At 38.2% G+C, this 17,896-nt stretch overlaps 4 protein-coding genes across 11 annotated transcripts; 2 read left to right on the top strand and 2 right to left on the bottom strand.

Moving 5' to 3' along the window:
* Positions 1–881: 881 nt before the first annotated feature.
* Positions 882–3,744, bottom strand: LOC140774028 (AP2-like ethylene-responsive transcription factor AIL1). Of its 4 annotated transcripts, XM_073116850.1 has the most exons (10): positions 3,567–3,744; positions 3,458–3,468; positions 3,123–3,427; positions 2,956–3,038; positions 2,823–2,831; positions 2,615–2,703; positions 2,431–2,504; positions 2,293–2,343; positions 2,062–2,138; positions 882–1,592 (listed from the first exon to the last, which is right to left on the bottom strand). In XM_073116850.1, the coding sequence occupies exons 1-10, from the start codon at positions 3,676–3,678 to the stop codon at positions 1,144–1,146; spliced, it is 1,260 nt and encodes a 419-aa protein (XP_072972951.1). In that variant the 5' UTR covers positions 3,679–3,744; the 3' UTR covers positions 882–1,143. The 4 variants fall into 4 exon arrangements, with proteins under 4 accessions (XP_072972951.1, XP_072972949.1, XP_072972953.1 ...); XM_073116848.1 differs by having other exon boundaries at positions 3,123–3,468; XM_073116852.1 differs by lacking the exon at positions 3,458–3,468 and having other exon boundaries at positions 3,123–3,315.
* Positions 3,745–4,813: 1,069 nt separating this feature from the next.
* LOC140774383 (growth-regulating factor 1-like) lies at positions 4,814–7,365 on the bottom strand. 3 transcript variants are annotated; one of them, XM_073117362.1, is made up of 5 exons: positions 6,929–7,365; positions 6,016–6,799; positions 5,576–5,915; positions 5,062–5,484; positions 4,814–4,960 (listed from the first exon to the last, which is right to left on the bottom strand). In XM_073117362.1, exons 2-4 carry the CDS (start codon positions 6,248–6,250, stop codon positions 5,064–5,066), a joined length of 996 nt encoding a protein of 331 aa, XP_072973463.1. In that variant the 5' UTR covers positions 6,251–6,799; positions 6,929–7,365; the 3' UTR covers positions 4,814–4,960; positions 5,062–5,063. The 3 variants fall into 3 exon arrangements, with proteins under 3 accessions (XP_072973463.1, XP_072973462.1, XP_072973464.1); XM_073117361.1 differs by having other exon boundaries at positions 6,016–7,365; XM_073117363.1 differs by having other exon boundaries at positions 5,062–5,481; positions 6,016–7,365.
* A 3,375-nt stretch (positions 7,366–10,740) lies between these two features.
* On the top strand, positions 10,741–13,313 carry LOC140773132 (MOB kinase activator-like 1A). 3 transcript variants are annotated; one of them, XR_012106417.1, is made up of 8 exons: positions 10,741–10,958; positions 11,086–11,134; positions 11,554–11,662; positions 11,804–11,897; positions 12,008–12,141; positions 12,228–12,391; positions 12,803–12,943; positions 13,073–13,313. XR_012106417.1 is itself a non-coding variant. In XM_073115522.1 (8 exons), the coding sequence occupies exons 3-8, from the start codon at positions 11,259–11,261 to the stop codon at positions 12,875–12,877; spliced, it is 603 nt and encodes a 200-aa protein (XP_072971623.1). In that variant the 5' UTR covers positions 10,742–10,958; positions 11,086–11,134; positions 11,230–11,258; the 3' UTR covers positions 12,878–13,071. The 3 variants fall into 3 exon arrangements, 2 of the variants coding, with proteins under 2 accessions (XP_072971623.1, XP_072971622.1); XM_073115522.1 differs by lacking the exon at positions 13,073–13,313 and adding an exon at positions 11,230–11,285 and having other exon boundaries at positions 10,742–10,958; positions 12,803–13,071; XM_073115521.1 differs by lacking the exon at positions 13,073–13,313 and having other exon boundaries at positions 10,742–10,958; positions 12,803–13,071.
* Positions 13,314–13,472: 159 nt separating this feature from the next.
* LOC140773130 (GCN5-related N-acetyltransferase 6, chloroplastic) lies at positions 13,473–17,849 on the top strand. Its single transcript, XM_073115519.1, has 9 exons — positions 13,473–14,995; positions 15,347–15,614; positions 15,736–15,788; positions 15,931–15,967; positions 16,168–16,233; positions 16,913–17,017; positions 17,090–17,243; positions 17,335–17,411; positions 17,580–17,849. The coding sequence occupies exons 1-9, from the start codon at positions 14,892–14,894 to the stop codon at positions 17,640–17,642; spliced, it is 927 nt and encodes a 308-aa protein (XP_072971620.1). The 5' UTR covers positions 13,473–14,891; the 3' UTR covers positions 17,643–17,849.
* Positions 17,850–17,896: the final 47 nt, after the last annotated feature.

Raw genomic sequence — 17,896 nt, 5'->3', positions numbered from 1 at the left:
ATGTCACACAGAAAGAGATTATGAACTATTACCCATACTTTTCTTGGGGTTTACTACTTTGTTCATCTACTTTGACCAATCTTTCTGGATGTTTGTGAGTCCAGATATACCATCCACACGCAGTAAAGAATATGGTAGAAGAATATGACGACATCATGCAATAAGTTGAAAGAATTAAGATTTCTATTAAATTCTAACGCACATTGATAGCAACATAATCCTATTTCATGCTGCCTCATGGATCCCAATTGTGAGCTTTGTTTTTATATCTCAGTACCTAACAATCTATCATCTATGATTGATGTCTCTTGTCTCTATTCTATTTGGCATGCAAATCACACCATGAGAGATGAGACTGGTTCAAAGATCCCAAATCTTCAATCCTGTGGGTTATAAATTGGATCCATATCCAAAAAAGAAGACTTAAGAGGGAGATGAAACTTTACCCTTTATGTGGATCCAAATAAGATTATATAAAGTATTATTTCCACAAAATCCAAAATAAAATATATGTGACTTGGTTGTTACTCAAGAGTAGATCTACAACTTCTAGAATTAAGTACATAAGTTGGTATGGACTCCAACTTAAGCAATTCCACCATCTTCAAAACTGTGGCCTTAGATTTTGTGAGAAGACTGAAAATAATTATAGCAATTGGATCAATACTCTGTTGCTAATTGAGCAATATGTGTAGTCTTATTGATGGATAACTCCCGTAATTAGGAATAACTAGTATGATACTATCATGATGGATTAATGAAATGAAATAATGAGAATATATACTATATGTAAGGTCCAAATAGTTTGCACCCAAAATAATGTCAGCCCATTGTGATATGGCACTGTTGGTCTAATACTAGTAGATATGAGAATAGTATATGTTGGCCCACTAAGCTTCTTGCCTCTATCAAGACCTCCATATGTATTTTAAGCAACTTTCATATCTTGTACATACCTACAATGTAAGAGCAAATGAGCAAAAGATTGTTGAGATCACAATAGTTTGTATGACCTTCCAAATTATCATTGGAAGAACAATTGCATGTGTGCTAAAGAATTGGTGGTGTCTATGAAAGATTTTAAGGACTTGGGGATAACATTTATATGGTCTCTATAGAAGACTTGACATGAACTCAAAACACCTATCCCTTCTCAAGGGCTTCTTCATTCCATAATGCAAACATGGGAGGCTGATGAACAAAAGGAAGGCTAGTTGTTGACCTAGCTCTTGCCACCATCAAATTCATGTTTCCAACCTCCTTATCCGCATAGGTCAATCCCGGAGAGAAGGATACATCATCAACTGGAATAGAATTTGAAAGTGGATCAGATTTAGAGCTCCAGAGCATGTCAGGCAAGTTGTCGCTGCTCCCTTTGTTGCTTGAATTGGCAACGGCGAGGGGTTGTGGGTCGACGGTTGTCGACTCTAAGGCCTGAGGGAAGCATTTTGCAAGATCGCTGGCGGTGAGGTGGCTGCTTGAACAAATGAGCTTCGCGTCATACTTGCTAATATCAAAATTGGTCACAGCATTAGTGCCGCGGAATTTGATCGCCGCAATGTCATAAGCTTCTGCGGCTTCCTCTTGTGTGCCTGCAATAGATAATATGAACACAAAAGAGATAATAGGGAATATGCATCCCATGCTTGATAGCCTGATTCAGTTATATTCTTTCATGGCATTAAGAAGTCAGCTAAATTTGTCAGAATGAGACGTAATTTTAAACATAAAACATGTGATACCCTTTACCACCGGAATGCTAAACAATACCATCAGTTAACAATTTTTTTTCTTCGTATATGACTACTAGAGAAAGATCAATTAGCAAAGACCATAGCAAAGAATACAGTGTAGCTGAAAGAAAAAGCTTTTCACCAGCAATGGAATTATCTACTAAGTACACCACTATGATGCAGGTATAAGTGCAAATGGTTGCTCATGATAATACCAATTATGTCAATGATTAATGATGAAAGGAGGCAAACTTGGAACAGTCTATATAGGCCAAACAAAATGATTTCACTTATAATATGGATACTGCATCCATGTAGAGGAACTCACTGAATGTCCCAAGGTACAAGTCCTTGTTCCCAGCCACTCGTCCTATTCTAGCTTGCCATCTTCCATGTTGGTGGTGTCTGTACAAATTCAAACAAAAAGAGAGTATGTGAGAGAGAGAGAAAGACTGAGAGCATGGGGATTTGAAACCATTGCTGAGATGTGATAATAAAGCTGCAAAGTAGTAAAATACAAAGATAGGATTCAATTATAGAGTAAGAGTTATTGCAGAACCTTGTCACCCCTCTATATAAAGATGCCCCTCTAGAAAATCCACTGCTTCTCCTGAAAAGCCAAATTAAAATGAGTAAAACCCATGAATTAATAAAGATGAAGCAAGGAGAAAGTAAGTATAACATAATAACAATCAACCTTCTTAAGTTGGCTACAAACTCTTGTCTGCTCATATGTTTCATCTCTTCCAGCTCCTTCTCATAGGTTGCCAGCTTAGTAACAAACAAAATTTTTTTGACTATCTTGTAGGAAATAATCAAAACAATTAAAACTCCAGAATGGAAAAATGAAAGGGATGAATGCATCATTAAATTCTACATACTGGGAAATTGATGTTAGTTGTTGGACCCCAGTACTTGAGTGCAGCTAAGTCATATGCCCTTGCTGCCTTTTCCTCCTTATCATAACCCCCTTTAATTACAAAGATAAAAAAATTCATACATCAGTGCAATAATAGCCTGGAAGTTGCAGACAAGTTCAGAACTCATTTCAGAGCTAAAATTGAATGGCACCAAAAGAAAAGAAATTACCTAAATAGACTGCCCAAATGCAAAAGGTAGTCAGATAGGAGATAAAACCAATGGCACAAGACAAAAGTCATGAAATTTGATTAGTATAGAATCTTAACAAGGATGCAAAAATTCTCCTAATTTTGTATACCACCTTGTCTTCCTTTTCTTGATTGACCTTCCTTTCTGCAACTGTTGTCCCACAAGTGAGCTTCATATCTTCCTGTCCATCTATGCCTGCAACACCCAAATTACCAATTAGATGATGATGATGATGAAAAGATCATGGCAATTTATAAAGAGTTCATGCAAATTAACCACCTTGTAACACCTCGGAATTGAGAAGTCCTCTTCCCAAAGGTCTCATTGTCCTTCCTAGAAGTCAAGTGCTGTGAACTAGACCCAGATTGGAACCCATGGGTCCTAGAAAGTGCCAAAGATTCAGACGAGTGAGCTAATTGCTTCTGCTTGAGCCAAGACTTGATACCTAATATAGAAGTGGATTCATCCCTCCCTGGATTATAGATAGAATTAATCTGATTTGGGTTTTGGTTAGGGTTAAGGTTCACATTAACTCCAAGATGCCCATCAGAGTAGCCACCTAAGCAACCTTCCAGTTTGGGTCCTTCTCCTTCCTGATTTGAACTGGTGGGTCCAAATCTCCAATCTAATTAAACCAAACAAGAAAAACAAAGGCATACACATATATTTATATATAGAGAGAGAGGACTACGATTAAAATTTGAACCAACTTTTGTCAAGTACCTGTAGGACCATTAGGAGAAAGGGGAGAGGAAGCTAAGCCCACTCGATCACTACTCTCTCCTTCAATGGAGTATAGAGAGAAGCCAAGCCAATTGCTCGTATCCATTGGCATACAACAAAGCAGAGAAGTTTTAAGAACCAACCCAGAAACAAAGAAGAACAAGAAGGTAGACAAGCCACAAGGGATCAATTTAAAGAAGGCGACATGGGCTTGGGCTTCTATGTAGTATTTATATAGGGAGAAATAATAATGAAAATAGACAAGTCTATCTATCTATCTATCTATCTATCTGTCATATCGTGCGTTATTAAGCCATATATATGTCTTCTAGTGGCCTCTTTCTCTCTCCTAGTGGGGTATGTGTTATTGCCGCCTCGGACTTCGTTCCCTGACACTAATCATAGCTACGTCTTGCAGCGAGGCAGCTTACATTTGGGAGTTTTTATATAATTACCACTGAAAACTTTTAAATATTATAATTCTCATTAGTTTTTAAAATATTAGAATTGTCACTAAAATTTTGTACTCTTTTAAAATCATCATTAAATTTTAGTTTTTAAAAAATATTCTAACATCTTGTTATTAAAGTTAGCAAACATATATAAAAATATTTACCATTTCGATTGTACTATGATATTAGGTCTAATATTAAGTAAATTATTCTTAATAATTTATATAAAAGTTTCCTTTCTTCCCTCTTTGTAGTCAATAATTTATCTTTTTGGTGGATAAGGGTCAAAGGTAGCAACCATGGATCTCCAAACGGCCTAAGCTTCATGGGCCAAATGGAGCAACAATTCATAGTAAAATTAAGGTCGATTGGGCTGAGATGGGTTCATATTTTGTTCCACATTTTAGAAGGGGAAATAAAAGATATCTTGTTCCACAGTTTAGAAGCACATGTAAGCTAATGTTTGAGATCAAGACACAGTGTGTCTGCTTCAAAGAGGCAATGAGATTAGAAGAGTGCAGATCATCTAGAGCATAAGAGACATCATGCTTCTTTGTCCAATCTTAGTGCCTCATTCACTCATTTCATGTCATAAGAAACTAGCTACTTGGTTTAAACCAATCTAATAGCTTTACTTTGTCAGATCTGGTGACAGAGTCTGATATGGAAATAAACTAATGATATCAAAGTTTATGCATACATGATTCCCCAGCATTCAGCACATTCTACTAGATGAGCACATGTACTAACAAACTTCATGTAATTAGAGTAATTCTAACAATCAAACACATCTGCTTCCCAAGAGATTGAAAATTAAACTAATAAATGAAAGCCCCATAAAAATGGGTCCATACATCAGGAGTACTAGTTGCTGATACAAGAGCATGGAGTAAAACAAGAAGCATTACAACTATCACCAGAAGGCCTCACAATTTATACCATCTGCAACAAAAGAAAGAAAAGAAAATCAGAATGAAAGAGAGTGAGAAGAAATTAATGGACACAATACCATGAAATGAGTGAATGAGGCACTGAGCACCAACCATTAGGATATGGAGTTTCCAATGACTGAGTAATCATGAAGGACTGCAGGAATTGAGATTGAGAGTTGGGTATTTGTGTACTGTTTGGGCCTCAAAGTTTCTTCCCCAAAACTGATCCATCTTCCATTGCTACTCTGAGGCCACTCATCAAAGAAGTGGTGGAATGCCTTTGTTTTCTGTGAATCCTCCTCAATATCCAGCTTCTCTGGCTTCACTGGCTTGAAATCAGAACCCAAAACAAAGCAGTGCTGGTTGATCTCCTTCAACATATCCCTCTGCATACGATCACATTTCTGAATTGGCTCACTCCTGGAGCTGATTCCATGTGAACTAGACCTCCAAGATACAGCTTCTTCAGACCGTGAGGTTTCTGTGAAGAAAGGGTATTCATCTGTATCCTTCTTGAGTTGATAAACATCCCTGCTTTGAGAACCTCTCATCAGTTGACTAACAAAAAAAAAAAAAACTTAACAGGCAAGAAAGATGGAAAAGCGACTATAAAGTGCATGCATACCTGCAAACTGTTTCTAAGTAGGAATGGGCAGTCTTATGTTGTTGCGAGTAGTCGTTGGCATGAGGACTTGAAGAAGAACAGGGATGTCGTAAGAAATTATGGGTCTGAGGTTCTGATAGCGGGAGACACCGAGCAGCGGAACGAGGGACGGTGGCCAAGGACAATTCCACAAGCTTTCTTGAACGATTCTTGCCCCTATGCATGTGCCTCTCACAGTACTTGGAGTCTGGATAAGCCTCCTTGGAACACCTCCACTTCTTCCCATCTGTTCTCCTGCACCTCCCTGGCTCTGGGTCCTCAGGTTTCCTCCCAACAGCGATTGGAGAACATCCCAATCCAACTGCAAGAAACTACTCCAGATCAGTTCTTTTGCTTATATCAGATCACTTCTCTGTTTCACACCATATGGAGTCAATGAAAATTATAAGAATATATGTTACCTGGTGAGCCAAGAGTAGTAGGATGTTTAGGGAGGGCCAAATGTAAGGAAGTAGAGGATGAATCCAGCATCATGCTCTTCCTTAAGTACAGGATGAGATCAGAAGGTATTGGGATGCCAGAGGCAATGTACTTGAAGATAAGAGCCTGGTGCTCCAACTCTTGCCATTGTGATTCTGTGAAGGGGTACATGCTGTTGATCCCATTTCCATTCACATCCATCATCATCATCATCATTATCACCTCTCAACTTGGTTAGGACTTATGACCTGGTCTCCAGCATTCAAAACACCAAAGAGGAGGAGAGAACAAAGAACAAGGATCTAGTGAAGAAAGAGAGAGGCAAAAGAACAGCATTTTGTAACTGACCTGATATATTTGTTTTTATTTGTTTATGTCTGCCCATAATAAATTGGTATTGATTTGTTGGCGCAGAGAGTGTCACTCAGTCAAGGGGCAGAGAGGGAAGAGACAGAGGATCTCCTGTCAGCTGTTGCATGGATAGATCATAAGACTGAAGAGACTTGAGACTAGAGGTAAGACTAGAATAATTCCCCAGAGCAACTAGTTGTCTTCGTCTTAAATTACTAGTGTCAGGAGGTGCAGATGATTCTGCCACCTGAAGCACTGGTCTGTTCCTACTATTATGACTGCAATCTCAGGCCCAGCAGGTGGGTCCGGGCTCTCTCTTCACTAACTTCAAACCTACTGCTGTTGTCTGCTGCCTTTGTGGCTGATGTCTCTGTCGTCTTTGCAGAAACTCATAAGTAGAAGGGTTGCTTTCAGCTAGAAGAAGACAGAAGAAGGGCAAATTAACCAGGAAAAAGTAGAAGAAAGAAAAAAAAAAGAAATTCTCCAATAGTTATATAGAGACTGAGGGAGACTCAAGTAAAGGAGCCTTTGAGTACACCATACTACTATTCTGCTGCTTTTTCCAGTTTGACTTTTACTTTCACCAACAACTCTAGTCTGTACTCTGTACCACAATTTTATCTCTTTCTTGGTTCTTCTTTCAAGTTTGGGATCCAAAGGAACACATATTGAAATGGCAAACTGCAGAGGGTTTACAGGTTCCCCAGTCTTTGTCAAAAAGACCATTGAAGGCAGGCTCAAGAATAAAATCCACCAAGATCCTGACAGTAAAAAGGAAGGTAATGACTCATTTGGAGGCTTGCTAATCAATCGAAAATAAGCTCCCTAAACCGCAATGTAGGAGAAGCAACTGAATCAATAGAATGGCATAAAACAGATGCTGTGTAGTTTCATTGCCACACATATACTTAGGAGTTAGAAAAGCTATGGCAAACGAAGGATTGGAAATGATAGAAGCAAATTGACTCTCGATAACTGGACTTCTGGGCAATTCCCCTTTTATATATATATATATATATATATTCCTTTTATTTGAACTATAAAACTCAAAGCATGAAGCACAAGTACATTGCTGGCTGCCTTTTTCTTAAGTTTAAGAAGTTTTATTTGGAAATATGCTGAAACTTTCCAAAGCAGAATCATTCACTTCTTTTTATCCCAAAATTTAGTTTTTTAAATCGAAGAAAGATGTGAGACAAAATATCTTCTGAAGCAAATGAAATGGCCATTCTTAAATTCAAAAGCAAAAGAATGGACTAAAAGGATGCAAAACGAGCATTAGCTGGTATGAATTCGATGAAAGGAAGTGCGGCAAGTCATTGACACATGGGAGAGATCAGCAGAGTGCAGTGAACCCAGTTAGATTAAAGAAGAACAGAGACCCTCCAAGATATGATAGTGTGATATACCAGTAGACTAATTGCTTTTATAAACTATACTGGCCAATTGAAGTAAGAGAAAAACCTCCCAGATTCAAAGTTAATTCGGCAGAAGGCATACTGGTTAACATCTCTCCTCTCCTCCTTACATTACAAATATTATAGGTAGTTTGTCAAAGTACTATATATCCAAACAAATGAATAAGAAATAACTCATTCCTAAATTATGCTATCTAATCTCCCAAGCACCAAAATAATTTCTAAATAGCTCCTCTGGTCTTCAAACTCTTTATTAAAACTAACATGCAATACTAAAATCCAGATAATATGATGCACAACTATAAGAAAAGCATGGCTAGGCAAAATGTAATCCAGCGATATTAGAAAAATAAATAAATAGAAGATCGGCATCAAGTATCCGGCTGCGCAATGGGAAAATAGAAGCCGATGGCGAAATAGGAGACGTCGCCGACTTAACCTATAACCGAGACTAATTTAAATAACATCGCATATTGACAAAGTATGAACATAGATCATGCAAGTATGATTGATAGGCTAACCAAAACTTGCTTTAAAAGGACATGCTTTGTGCTGTCAAGCTCATGATTGGCTGGATAATGTGTCTTTGCATGAGAAGAGTAGTTTCTACGTATAAACCAACCATGACTGTCATGAGCATGATGGCCAACTAATTCCATCCCTAATGGTGAAACCCCTTGTCCCCGGTCCTACTCGATCACCATCACCCTCACCCTCACCACCACCCACTCACATCCTACATCCTTGGCTGATGTGGAGGCTTCTCATTGGCTCGACAATGGGATAACAAGTCATTCTTGTGGGCCCTAACTCAAGGTGTCATTACAAGTTAGACGGTGACCTTTAGTATTGTTGTGGGCCGAATAGAGCTAACAGATGCACAGGATGGATGCGGTCACACCCATCTCATAATTCTCATCTTTTTCTTGATGGAATATATAAAAAGTTTACTATTAGAGCATGTATAATTAGAACTGTCGAATACGACACAATTCATTTATAGCGTATCAAAATGAATTTGAACAAGATTAGCTTGTAATGAATCTCACACATCATTCAACTGTGCTCTTAGATCCATCCATTTGTATAGAAATCTCATTTCTATAATATCCTAAACAAAAATTTAGGCAATGATAGTTAGAATATTTCTATTGCAATGCATCGGCCATGGCAAAGAGCTTTGCTAGGGTTTAACTCTTTTTCTTCCCTCAATCCTAAGGGCTATTCTTGCTGTTGTCGACGACTTTCCCTCTCCTAAGAGTTTTTCCCATCCATTTCAATTCCATTGTTACTATATTCTCTAAAATTTTTGGTTAAATTTTGCTAGTCCTTGTTGCATCTGTCGTCACTGACCCTCTCCACTGTCAAATTTATTCCCTATGTCCACCTCACTATAGCTCGGCCTTTTGTTGATCACCATCTCCTCACTGCTATATAAGCCCCCACAGTGTCTCACTCATCATGATTGCCCATCACCCTTGTTGCTCCACCATCGTCGCCCTTGCAATCCTTCCCACTTCAAACATGTCGGTCTTGCCGCATCATCCTCCCTCCACTTCAGTGGAAAGAGTTGTTATGGCCTTTTGGTAGCCGACGATTACTTTGTTTCTTTTTTTTGTTTTCTTACTCATTTTTGCATAATAGTTACACTGCTTCAAATCCTCGTTAACTTATAATAAAGTTATAATTAATGGACTATTTATGTATATGTGCTACATGTGTTGTCTCATTTAGATTTTATTAGGCTACTGAGCCGGATGCTTGTTTCTTTGTATTATACTGATACTGAGGTTACCCTAAATTATTTCTCTTTTTCTTATAATATTTTATTAAATCTTAAAAAAAAAAGACAGCTCAAAATGGAGCATAGTACAAGAAGTGGGGGCAGATATGAGATATGAATAACGCTAGAATGACTCAGATATGCTGCATTACATAATATATATATACATTTGTTCTACGACTAGTAGGTTCTTTTGGATAAAGAGATGGATATGGTTGTCCCTGTTAATAAATATTCAATATACTTATGATATGCTAGTGTCCATGCTATACGAGAGTGCCCATATAATGATGACAACTCATCATGTTAATTAATATCAACCATTAAACATTGCAAAATATTAACAAGTAAGAATGTCCATTGACTTTGAATTAACAAGTAAGAAATCAAGAATGGATTCGTTTCACATCTCCTTCTTGCCCACTCGACCTTTCATGGGCCCTCACCACTCAATCAAGGACCATTAAATTAGGTCTCCTCTTCTTTCTTGCAAGTTTGGTTATCTTCCATGTACTTTTATTTTCTTTTTAATCACCACCCATTTTTCCATGAATATTTTGACAAAATTTTATATTAATGTTATTGAAATTTGAATTCTGAGTACACTTAATTATTTAAGCATTATTATCCCATTGGCAATTTGAAGTAGTATATAATGATGTTAAGTCCACCAACTTGCCTGAGTCCCCAATAGACACAGGATTCTTTTCTTCTTTTTTTCCTTCCTTCTAAGTTCATTTCTAGTATTCCATTATAACAAATAAAAAAATATTCATTAATACATCTTCTTCTTTACTATGATATTGGGTAACAATTTATATAAAGCTTAAATGATCTTTTTCATAATCTAAGTTTTGTTTTAATAATGTATCCATGAAGGAGCCAATTATGATATTTTAAAATATTTGGTTGATAATCACGTAAAAGAATAGGTGTGAATGACAATAAATATATAACTTAGGATGTGAAATGAAAGAAAATAAGAAAGGAGAATAATTTATGAATCTAATTGACAGGTAGAGCTGTGAGTGAGTGGATAACAACCACGCTTTCAAACGGAGAGGAAGTTGGCGGGGGGAAACTTACAGCAAATATAAACATCTCTCTCTCTCTCTCTCTCCCTCCCTTCCTTCATTCCATTCCATTCCATTCCATTCATTGCCAGACTGGCCTTTCTCTTTCTTGTCCCTCGTCCCCACCTCTATTCTTTCCACGCATAAGAGAGAATTCAGAAAGAGAAAGATACGCAAGCGAGCAAGAAGAGAATAAAATCCACGAATAAGAGGAGAACAGCCCGAGAAGGGCGAATAGCACCATCCTTCTATTCATCTTATATCACCAAGGAGATGAGCCTATTCGGCATAGGAAGCAGGTGGGTCTCTGTTATTTTTGAGGATTAGTGGATGGAATTGGAGAGAAGTACATGATTTGCCTTGTTTTATTGTCTTATTTCTATCAAGGTTAATTGTATGTTTTTTTGTTGGTGTTTTATGGCGCAGAAATCAGAAGACTTTTCGGCCGAAAAAGAATGCGCCATCCGGTAATAAGGTCAGATCTTTTTTCTTGAAACAGAACTTCTTCTCTCTGTTTTCTGATTTTTTATGTTTAAATTAGTTTGATTGGAAATTGGTTATATGTCGCAGAAGGAATTATTTCATGGCAAAGTGCTTATATGATTGTTAATATGATTGCTGAAAAGGTTGTGAGTATCTAGTTCTACAGGGTATTTTGTTTTTTCTGAGATTGAGTATTCAGGAGTAGAGAAAGATTATTTTGGACTAATTGCTCCACTACTGGATGAAAGTTTTGTTCAATTGTTCCAATTTGTTAAAGAACTCTATGAACGTGTGATGGAATTATATATTCCTCTATCTAGCACCAATATGAACTATATAAGTTTCTTTTGTCGTCTGAATTTGCTTTCTGTTGCTATTCTGGATATCTAACAATCTACTGTTTTTGAGCAGGGGGCTCAGCTGAAAAGGCATATTGATGCTACTTTGGGTAGCGGCAACTTGCGAGAAGCTGTGCGTTTACCTACTGGAGAGGATCTTAATGAATGGCTGGCTGTCAATAGTAATTCTCTCAACCATTTCCTTTTACATTGATACACATTAGTTCATGTTCCATATTGCTATGTAAATCCTCTAACCTTTTCTTGCTGTTATTAGATGTGATAGAAATATTCATTTGTAAATACATTTGATGTCTCCTCAGCTGTTGATTTCTTCAATCAAGTGAACATCTTGTATGGTACTCTAATGGAGTTCTGCACGCCAACAACCTGCCCAACGATGTCAGCTGGCCCAAAGTATCTTTCTTCTGATAAATGCCACTTCCTACTACTTAATAATAAAGACATTTGCGATGACTAGGTTTAATAGCTCTTCGAAGTTATCTAACTGTGAGTAATCTCAACAGGTTTGAGTACAGATGGGCTGATGGAGTTCAGATAAAGAAACCCATAGAAGTATCAGCACCAAAGTATGTAGAGTATTTGATGGACTGGATTGAGGCTCTGCTTGATGATGAATCTATATTTCCTCAAAAACTTGGTATTGAGAAATGATCTTGATACGTCCTAGAGAATTTAGTTTCTCTGAAGATTTATGTTTGACTTATTGGAGATATTCTTCTATAGGGGCACCTTTTCCTCCAAACTTCCGAGAAGTCGTCAAAACAATCTTCAAGCGTCTCTTTCGGGTGTATGCACACATCTACCACTCTCATTTTCAGAAGATTGTCAGTCTCAAGGAAGAAGCTCATCTCAATACTTGCTTCAAGCACTTCACATACTTCACATGGGTAAGTTCTTGATCTTATTTCGACATACCTTTTATTCAGGTCATACACAATTTCATCTGCAGTTTATTTTCATTTATTTGATGTTTTGAACATCATTGGAATATAATCCTCTCTGTTTCCCTTTATTTTCATCTTCAATCACGACTGTAACTAGATCCGGTAACAAGATATCTAAATCAGCACAGGGGGGAACTGTAAACTAGTAATCTGAATGTGATTGCTTGTCTTCAATATATGTGAGAATTTACAGTTACACCATGAATTTTTCAGCAATACTTCTATTATCATTCTGAAGTGTGAACTTGTTCAAAATGAATGCGCCTACGCTAAAAAACTATTTTATTTTTCATTTTTGGCTCAAGGTCTGACAGAGCTTGATCAACTCTTTGGTGTTCCTTCGTTTTTTTGCAGGAATTCCGCTTGATCGACAAGGCTGAGCTCGCCCCTCTCAATGATCTCATTGAGTCCATAATCCTTTCATACTGAGGAATCACAACATCGTAGAGAATTGATGAAAAAAACTGAAGACAGATTTTTTTCGTTATAGGGCAGGTCGTTTGTTTGCTTTTCTTTTCATGTAATTTATCTTCGTAAAGTAAATGGTCCCATGGGATTCTCACTTTTGATCATTTAATTGATTGGGATAATAATTAGATGATTTTTTTTATAATTTTCCTTCAGGACAATTGCTGTGTGCTTCTCTTCTATTGCTCTTGACAACAGTTATGAGTTATCAGAACAGAGTTCTTTTACTTGCCTTCACTCACTTGCTCATCAGATGCGATTTTCGACAAGTTTGTATACTCCATTCTAGATTAAAAAAACCTGCGACTTCCAATGTTTTCTGCAATGTCGTCTACTATCTTATCTACCATTATCTTGCAGCAGGATGACATGAATATAAACTAAAAGAAAAGAACAATAGGTGAAGTCTGATGAATTTAACTGCAGTCTATTTGCACTTAAAAACAAAACAAAAAGAAAATGCAGTCAACTTGTTCTACTGAAAGATACGGCTGCAATGGATACTAACCAAAGTCTGCACTATTCACAGGAAACAGAATTATTGCCACATATGACAAAGGTATTCGAGAATCAAATCACACAACTCTCATCGCCGTCGTCGTCGGTAGAATAGATGGCCACCGAGATTTTGTCGACAGATTTAGCTTTGGTGGCAGCGGCATTAGCAGTATTCGTTTGCAGTGGGCGACCTCGAAGATTGCAGTAGATAACGACGGCCATGGCCACAGTGAGAAGGACAAAGAGGGCAACCGAGACGAGAGTGAGAGTGAAATCCGAATCCGAATAGGAATTAGTCTAAACGGGCGGATTTGAAATCCGTAGTTTTACTTGGGCCTCAGCCCATTTGCAATCCCGAACACCACTTTGATAAGTTAGAAAGGATTGAAAAGAAAAGGATATGAAACGAGAAAAAAGAAAAGAAAAAAAAGGGGTTCTGTAACGTAGTTACTAAGAAAGCTGCTCGCCTTATGGATTTGATAACAACTGATTTTGAAACGGAAAGCTCGTTTGGAGGTTGTGCTTTCTTAGTAATGAAGTAATCCAAGTGCCACATACGTTCAACTCGCAGAGCAAGGTGGCTTTAGGAACATGTAGGTCTAAGGATCTTTATTCCACCCAAAATTAGGGCCGTTAAAAAGATTTATGAGCTTGTGAGGCTCGCAGGCTCAGCTCGAGCTCTAAGTAAACAGAGCTGAGTTCAAATATTATGCAGCCGCAGCTCGCTTAAGCTCAGTTTAATTACTGTAGCTTTATTATATATATAATTAAGTTGTTAGAAATTTAGAACCATTATATATATAAGATGGAACCGGAGGGGATATGAGGTATATATTTTCCGGAACATCTAAATCCCTAGTTATTTCCTACCCTCCCATCTCGCCCAACTCCCCCTCCATCTTATACTAAAACTCATCTTCTTCACCACCGGAACCCATCTCCAAGCTCCCGCCGGGCTCCCTTGGCCTCATCCGCACCTCTGTCGTATCCGCCCTCCCGTTCCTCCGCCGTCCTCACCCCCGATAGCCGCTTTGTGGCGAGATCTCCCCTTGCCTCCTGCGACGAGGCATCTGCAACTCTCCAAGCTCCCATCGGTCTCTCCGCCACCTCTGTCCTGATCCAGGCCGTCGAGTCCGCGTCGCGCGACGTCATCGTCGGGGTCCTAGACACCGGTGTCTGGCCCGAATCTCCGAGCTTCGCCGACGGTGCGGTTAAGTCGCTCCTGCCGGTTCCGGGGAGGTGGCGAGGGGCGTGCGAAGCTGGGGGTGGATTTCTCGCCGTCCCTGTGTAATCGGAAGCTAGTCGGGGCGAGAAGCTTCTCGAAAGGATTTCGAGCCTCATCGAGCAGACGAGCTGAGCTGAGCTTTTCCAGCTCGAATCGAGCTTCGGCTCGTTTACACCCTTACCCAAAACCCCCTCCCTCTCTCCCTATTCTTTAGGTATTACGTTTTCTTCCGCTCTTCTCTTATCCAAGAAGATGACGAGCGTCATTGCTCCGCCACCCGGCATTCAGCAAACCTCCGTTTGTAGAATCAGGAATAGGCGCCGATTCCAGAGGAAAAGATTCATCTCTCCGGTGATGTAAGCTCGGCTTCTCTTGAAATAGTGTTTTTTTAAAAAAAAGTTTCGGCTGTCATATTCTTGAAAAGATTTGGCTGTCATATTCTTGAAAAAGATTTGGGCTTTGGATTTATTTTAACCAGAAAGAAGCGGCAATTGGGGCTAGAGATTTTGACTAGATCGTGCAATTGGTTTCTTTTTATGGGAATTGCTATTTGCTTATATGGTTAGCATTATATGCCTGTGCGATTACTGTTCATGTGTTAGAGAAATATCAAAATTTAGGAAGTGATTTTGATCTGCATGTTATAATAGAGATAAAAGAATACGTGTGAGTCTTTCTTGATTTCGATTGGAATTGTAATTTTTCAGGAGGAATGGTCCATCTGGGTCATTTGATGATGGGAAAGGGGAAGTCATGCATGACCGCATTAATGCAACTAGAAGAGTTCCTCATCAAGGGATCTCTTCTGGTTTGTCCAATCTGGCACCCAGAGCTCCGCGATGTGCGATCCCATCTGATGCATCCAATCTTCGTTTTGATCGTCTTCAACTGACAGATGAAGAATGCCTTTGCAACCACAGAAGAGCTTTCGGGCGTTTCATTGCGCGGGAGGCCTTACTTGATGAGGAATATTGGGTAAGTTTGATATTGAATTGTATGCTGGAAAGAAAAGCAATATTGGATAGCTTTCGAAGATTTACTAGATTGTGAGAAACTTCTAGTCGTTATCAGTGCTTTGTCGCATTTTGTTTCACAGACAGCAGCTTGGTTACGGGCAGAAAGCCATTGGGAAAGTCGGTCAGGTGTTCGGTTAGTCCATAACGAATTTTATTTTGTCGCTTCCTTAGTTCTTTTACTTCTTCCTTTTCCATTTTTGGTTCTTGTTTTAACTAAATTATGCTGTTGTAGAATGCAATAGGTCACTGACTAGTGTTTCTGTGCTTCATTGCAGCCACGTTGAAAGCTTTAAAAAGAAGTTTGCCGAGCAGGTAATCTACCTAACCAGTTATCTTGATATTTTCCTGCTGCTGCTTGAAAGTACCAGACAGGCATAAGCAATAATAGTATTAGACGACTAGTGTCTCTCTGTATACAATATATGGAGTACCATATATAAGAATGTTATGCAAATTTGAAGGGACTAGACTACATTTTTTCTGCATCGATCCGTGACTCTCAATTGATACAGGAATTTAATGCATTGAAAAGGCGATGTAATAAGCAGCTCGTGGAGAAGTGTATCTGCATGGTTGCGGTATGAACTTCATTATAGGACATTTATGTGACTGTTTATCATGGAATAATTCTGTGAAATTTTGCTGATGAAATATGATTGGAGAATATCTAGTAGAAGCTTGTTGAAATTAGGTTTGCCTTCTTGAAATTATGTCATGCATTGAGCTATCTAGATTAGATATATCATGAAGAAAGTATATTCTTTTTAAGAAGGAGAAATATCTAAGTAGGTAGGTTTTATAATGCTGGATGTTAAGCATCTGGCAGTCCTTATTTTGTATGGTATCACAGGATACCTATAAAATCATGCTTTCTGCCCTTCTCCTAGTTTGTACAGTCAGTTATCCAAGTTGTCATTGTTCATTTATGTAAAGTTCTATAACTCGTGTTCCAAGCAATATAAGGCTTTCTAAGTTTGTATCCTTGGACAATTTCCTACTCCAGTACTTTTTATCTGATTTATAAACTAGTAACATAGTTCCAACCTTTGCTGCTTTAGAGTCTATCAAAATTTTAGGTTTCCTTGTGCCCAATCACCATCGCATCATGTTACATTGTTATTGAAGTTTTATCTCTTATGTTATTTTAAATCTTGTGTAACAAGTTCTGCTCTTCTTGAAACGTAAATAAATGGTCCATGATGATAGAATATGAAGTTACTGGCTAGGCTTTTTACTTTTCCTATTATAAAATGCCAGGTAAAGAACGATGAGAGAAACATCAAACGTACTGTATTAAGCAGCATCGTTGGGACTTTGGATGTGACTATAAAACATCTTTTACATGGAGAGAAATTTCCTGGGGTATGAACTGCCACATTTTCTTTATCCTCTCTTTTTATATTTTCCAGCAACTTATCAGTTGCTTTCCTTCAGGAATGTGAAAAGTCAGCAGCTTCCTTGAATATCTATCAGGCAGATCAGCCTAGATATGGATATTTGTCGAATGTATGTGTTGCCAAATATGCCCGCCGTCAAGGGATTGCAAGCAACATGTTGTTACTGGCGATAGATGCAGCTAAATCATTTGGTAAAGAAAGGATTTTATTCCAGTTCTAGGGAGGTAGTGATAGGTACTCTAGCCCATCCATGTACATAAAGAGGATTTTTCTTTGTTGCAGGTGTTAGAGAGATATTCGTCCATGTGCATAAAGAGAACATAGCAGCTCAGAAATTATATGACCGGATAGGGTTTGAGGTATATCATTTAATTCTATGAACAGAAGTAGAGCTTTTTATCATTAGTATTGTATAATTACAATACTGGATAGAGTGGAGGATTATCATTTAATCTCTATAAACAAAATTAGAAGTCTATATCCTTAATACAATCTAACACTTCTTTTTTTTTTTTTTTTTTGGGTAGATGGTCAACTTTGCTGGTCAGATTTCATCCGCAGAGAACTACTTACTGTCCTTCAAGGCTTAAGTCTTCTTCCAGCAAAGCGACTTCTCCCAACTTGTACAGAGAAATGTAATTTCCATTGACAGTTCTTTTTACTCATTCCCACCCTTCTGTAAATTCAGAGAATCAGGATGGTGCGGCTAAAGGTGACCCAAAATGTCGTAACTTTTTTCACAAGGCATGTACTCTTCTAACAACTAGAAAAAAAATGATCGTTACTTGGCTGAGCAAGTGGAAGTAATTAATTGCATTAGTTTTTTGTCTTCTTTGAATTCCCT

Source organism: Typha angustifolia, chromosome 13, assembly GCF_048772165.1.
Source record: "Typha angustifolia cultivar Huaian chromosome 13, ASM4877216v1, whole genome shotgun sequence".
Taxonomy (NCBI): Eukaryota; Viridiplantae; Streptophyta; class Magnoliopsida; order Poales; family Typhaceae; genus Typha; species Typha angustifolia.
This window is presented reverse-complemented; position numbering and strand designations above follow the sequence as displayed.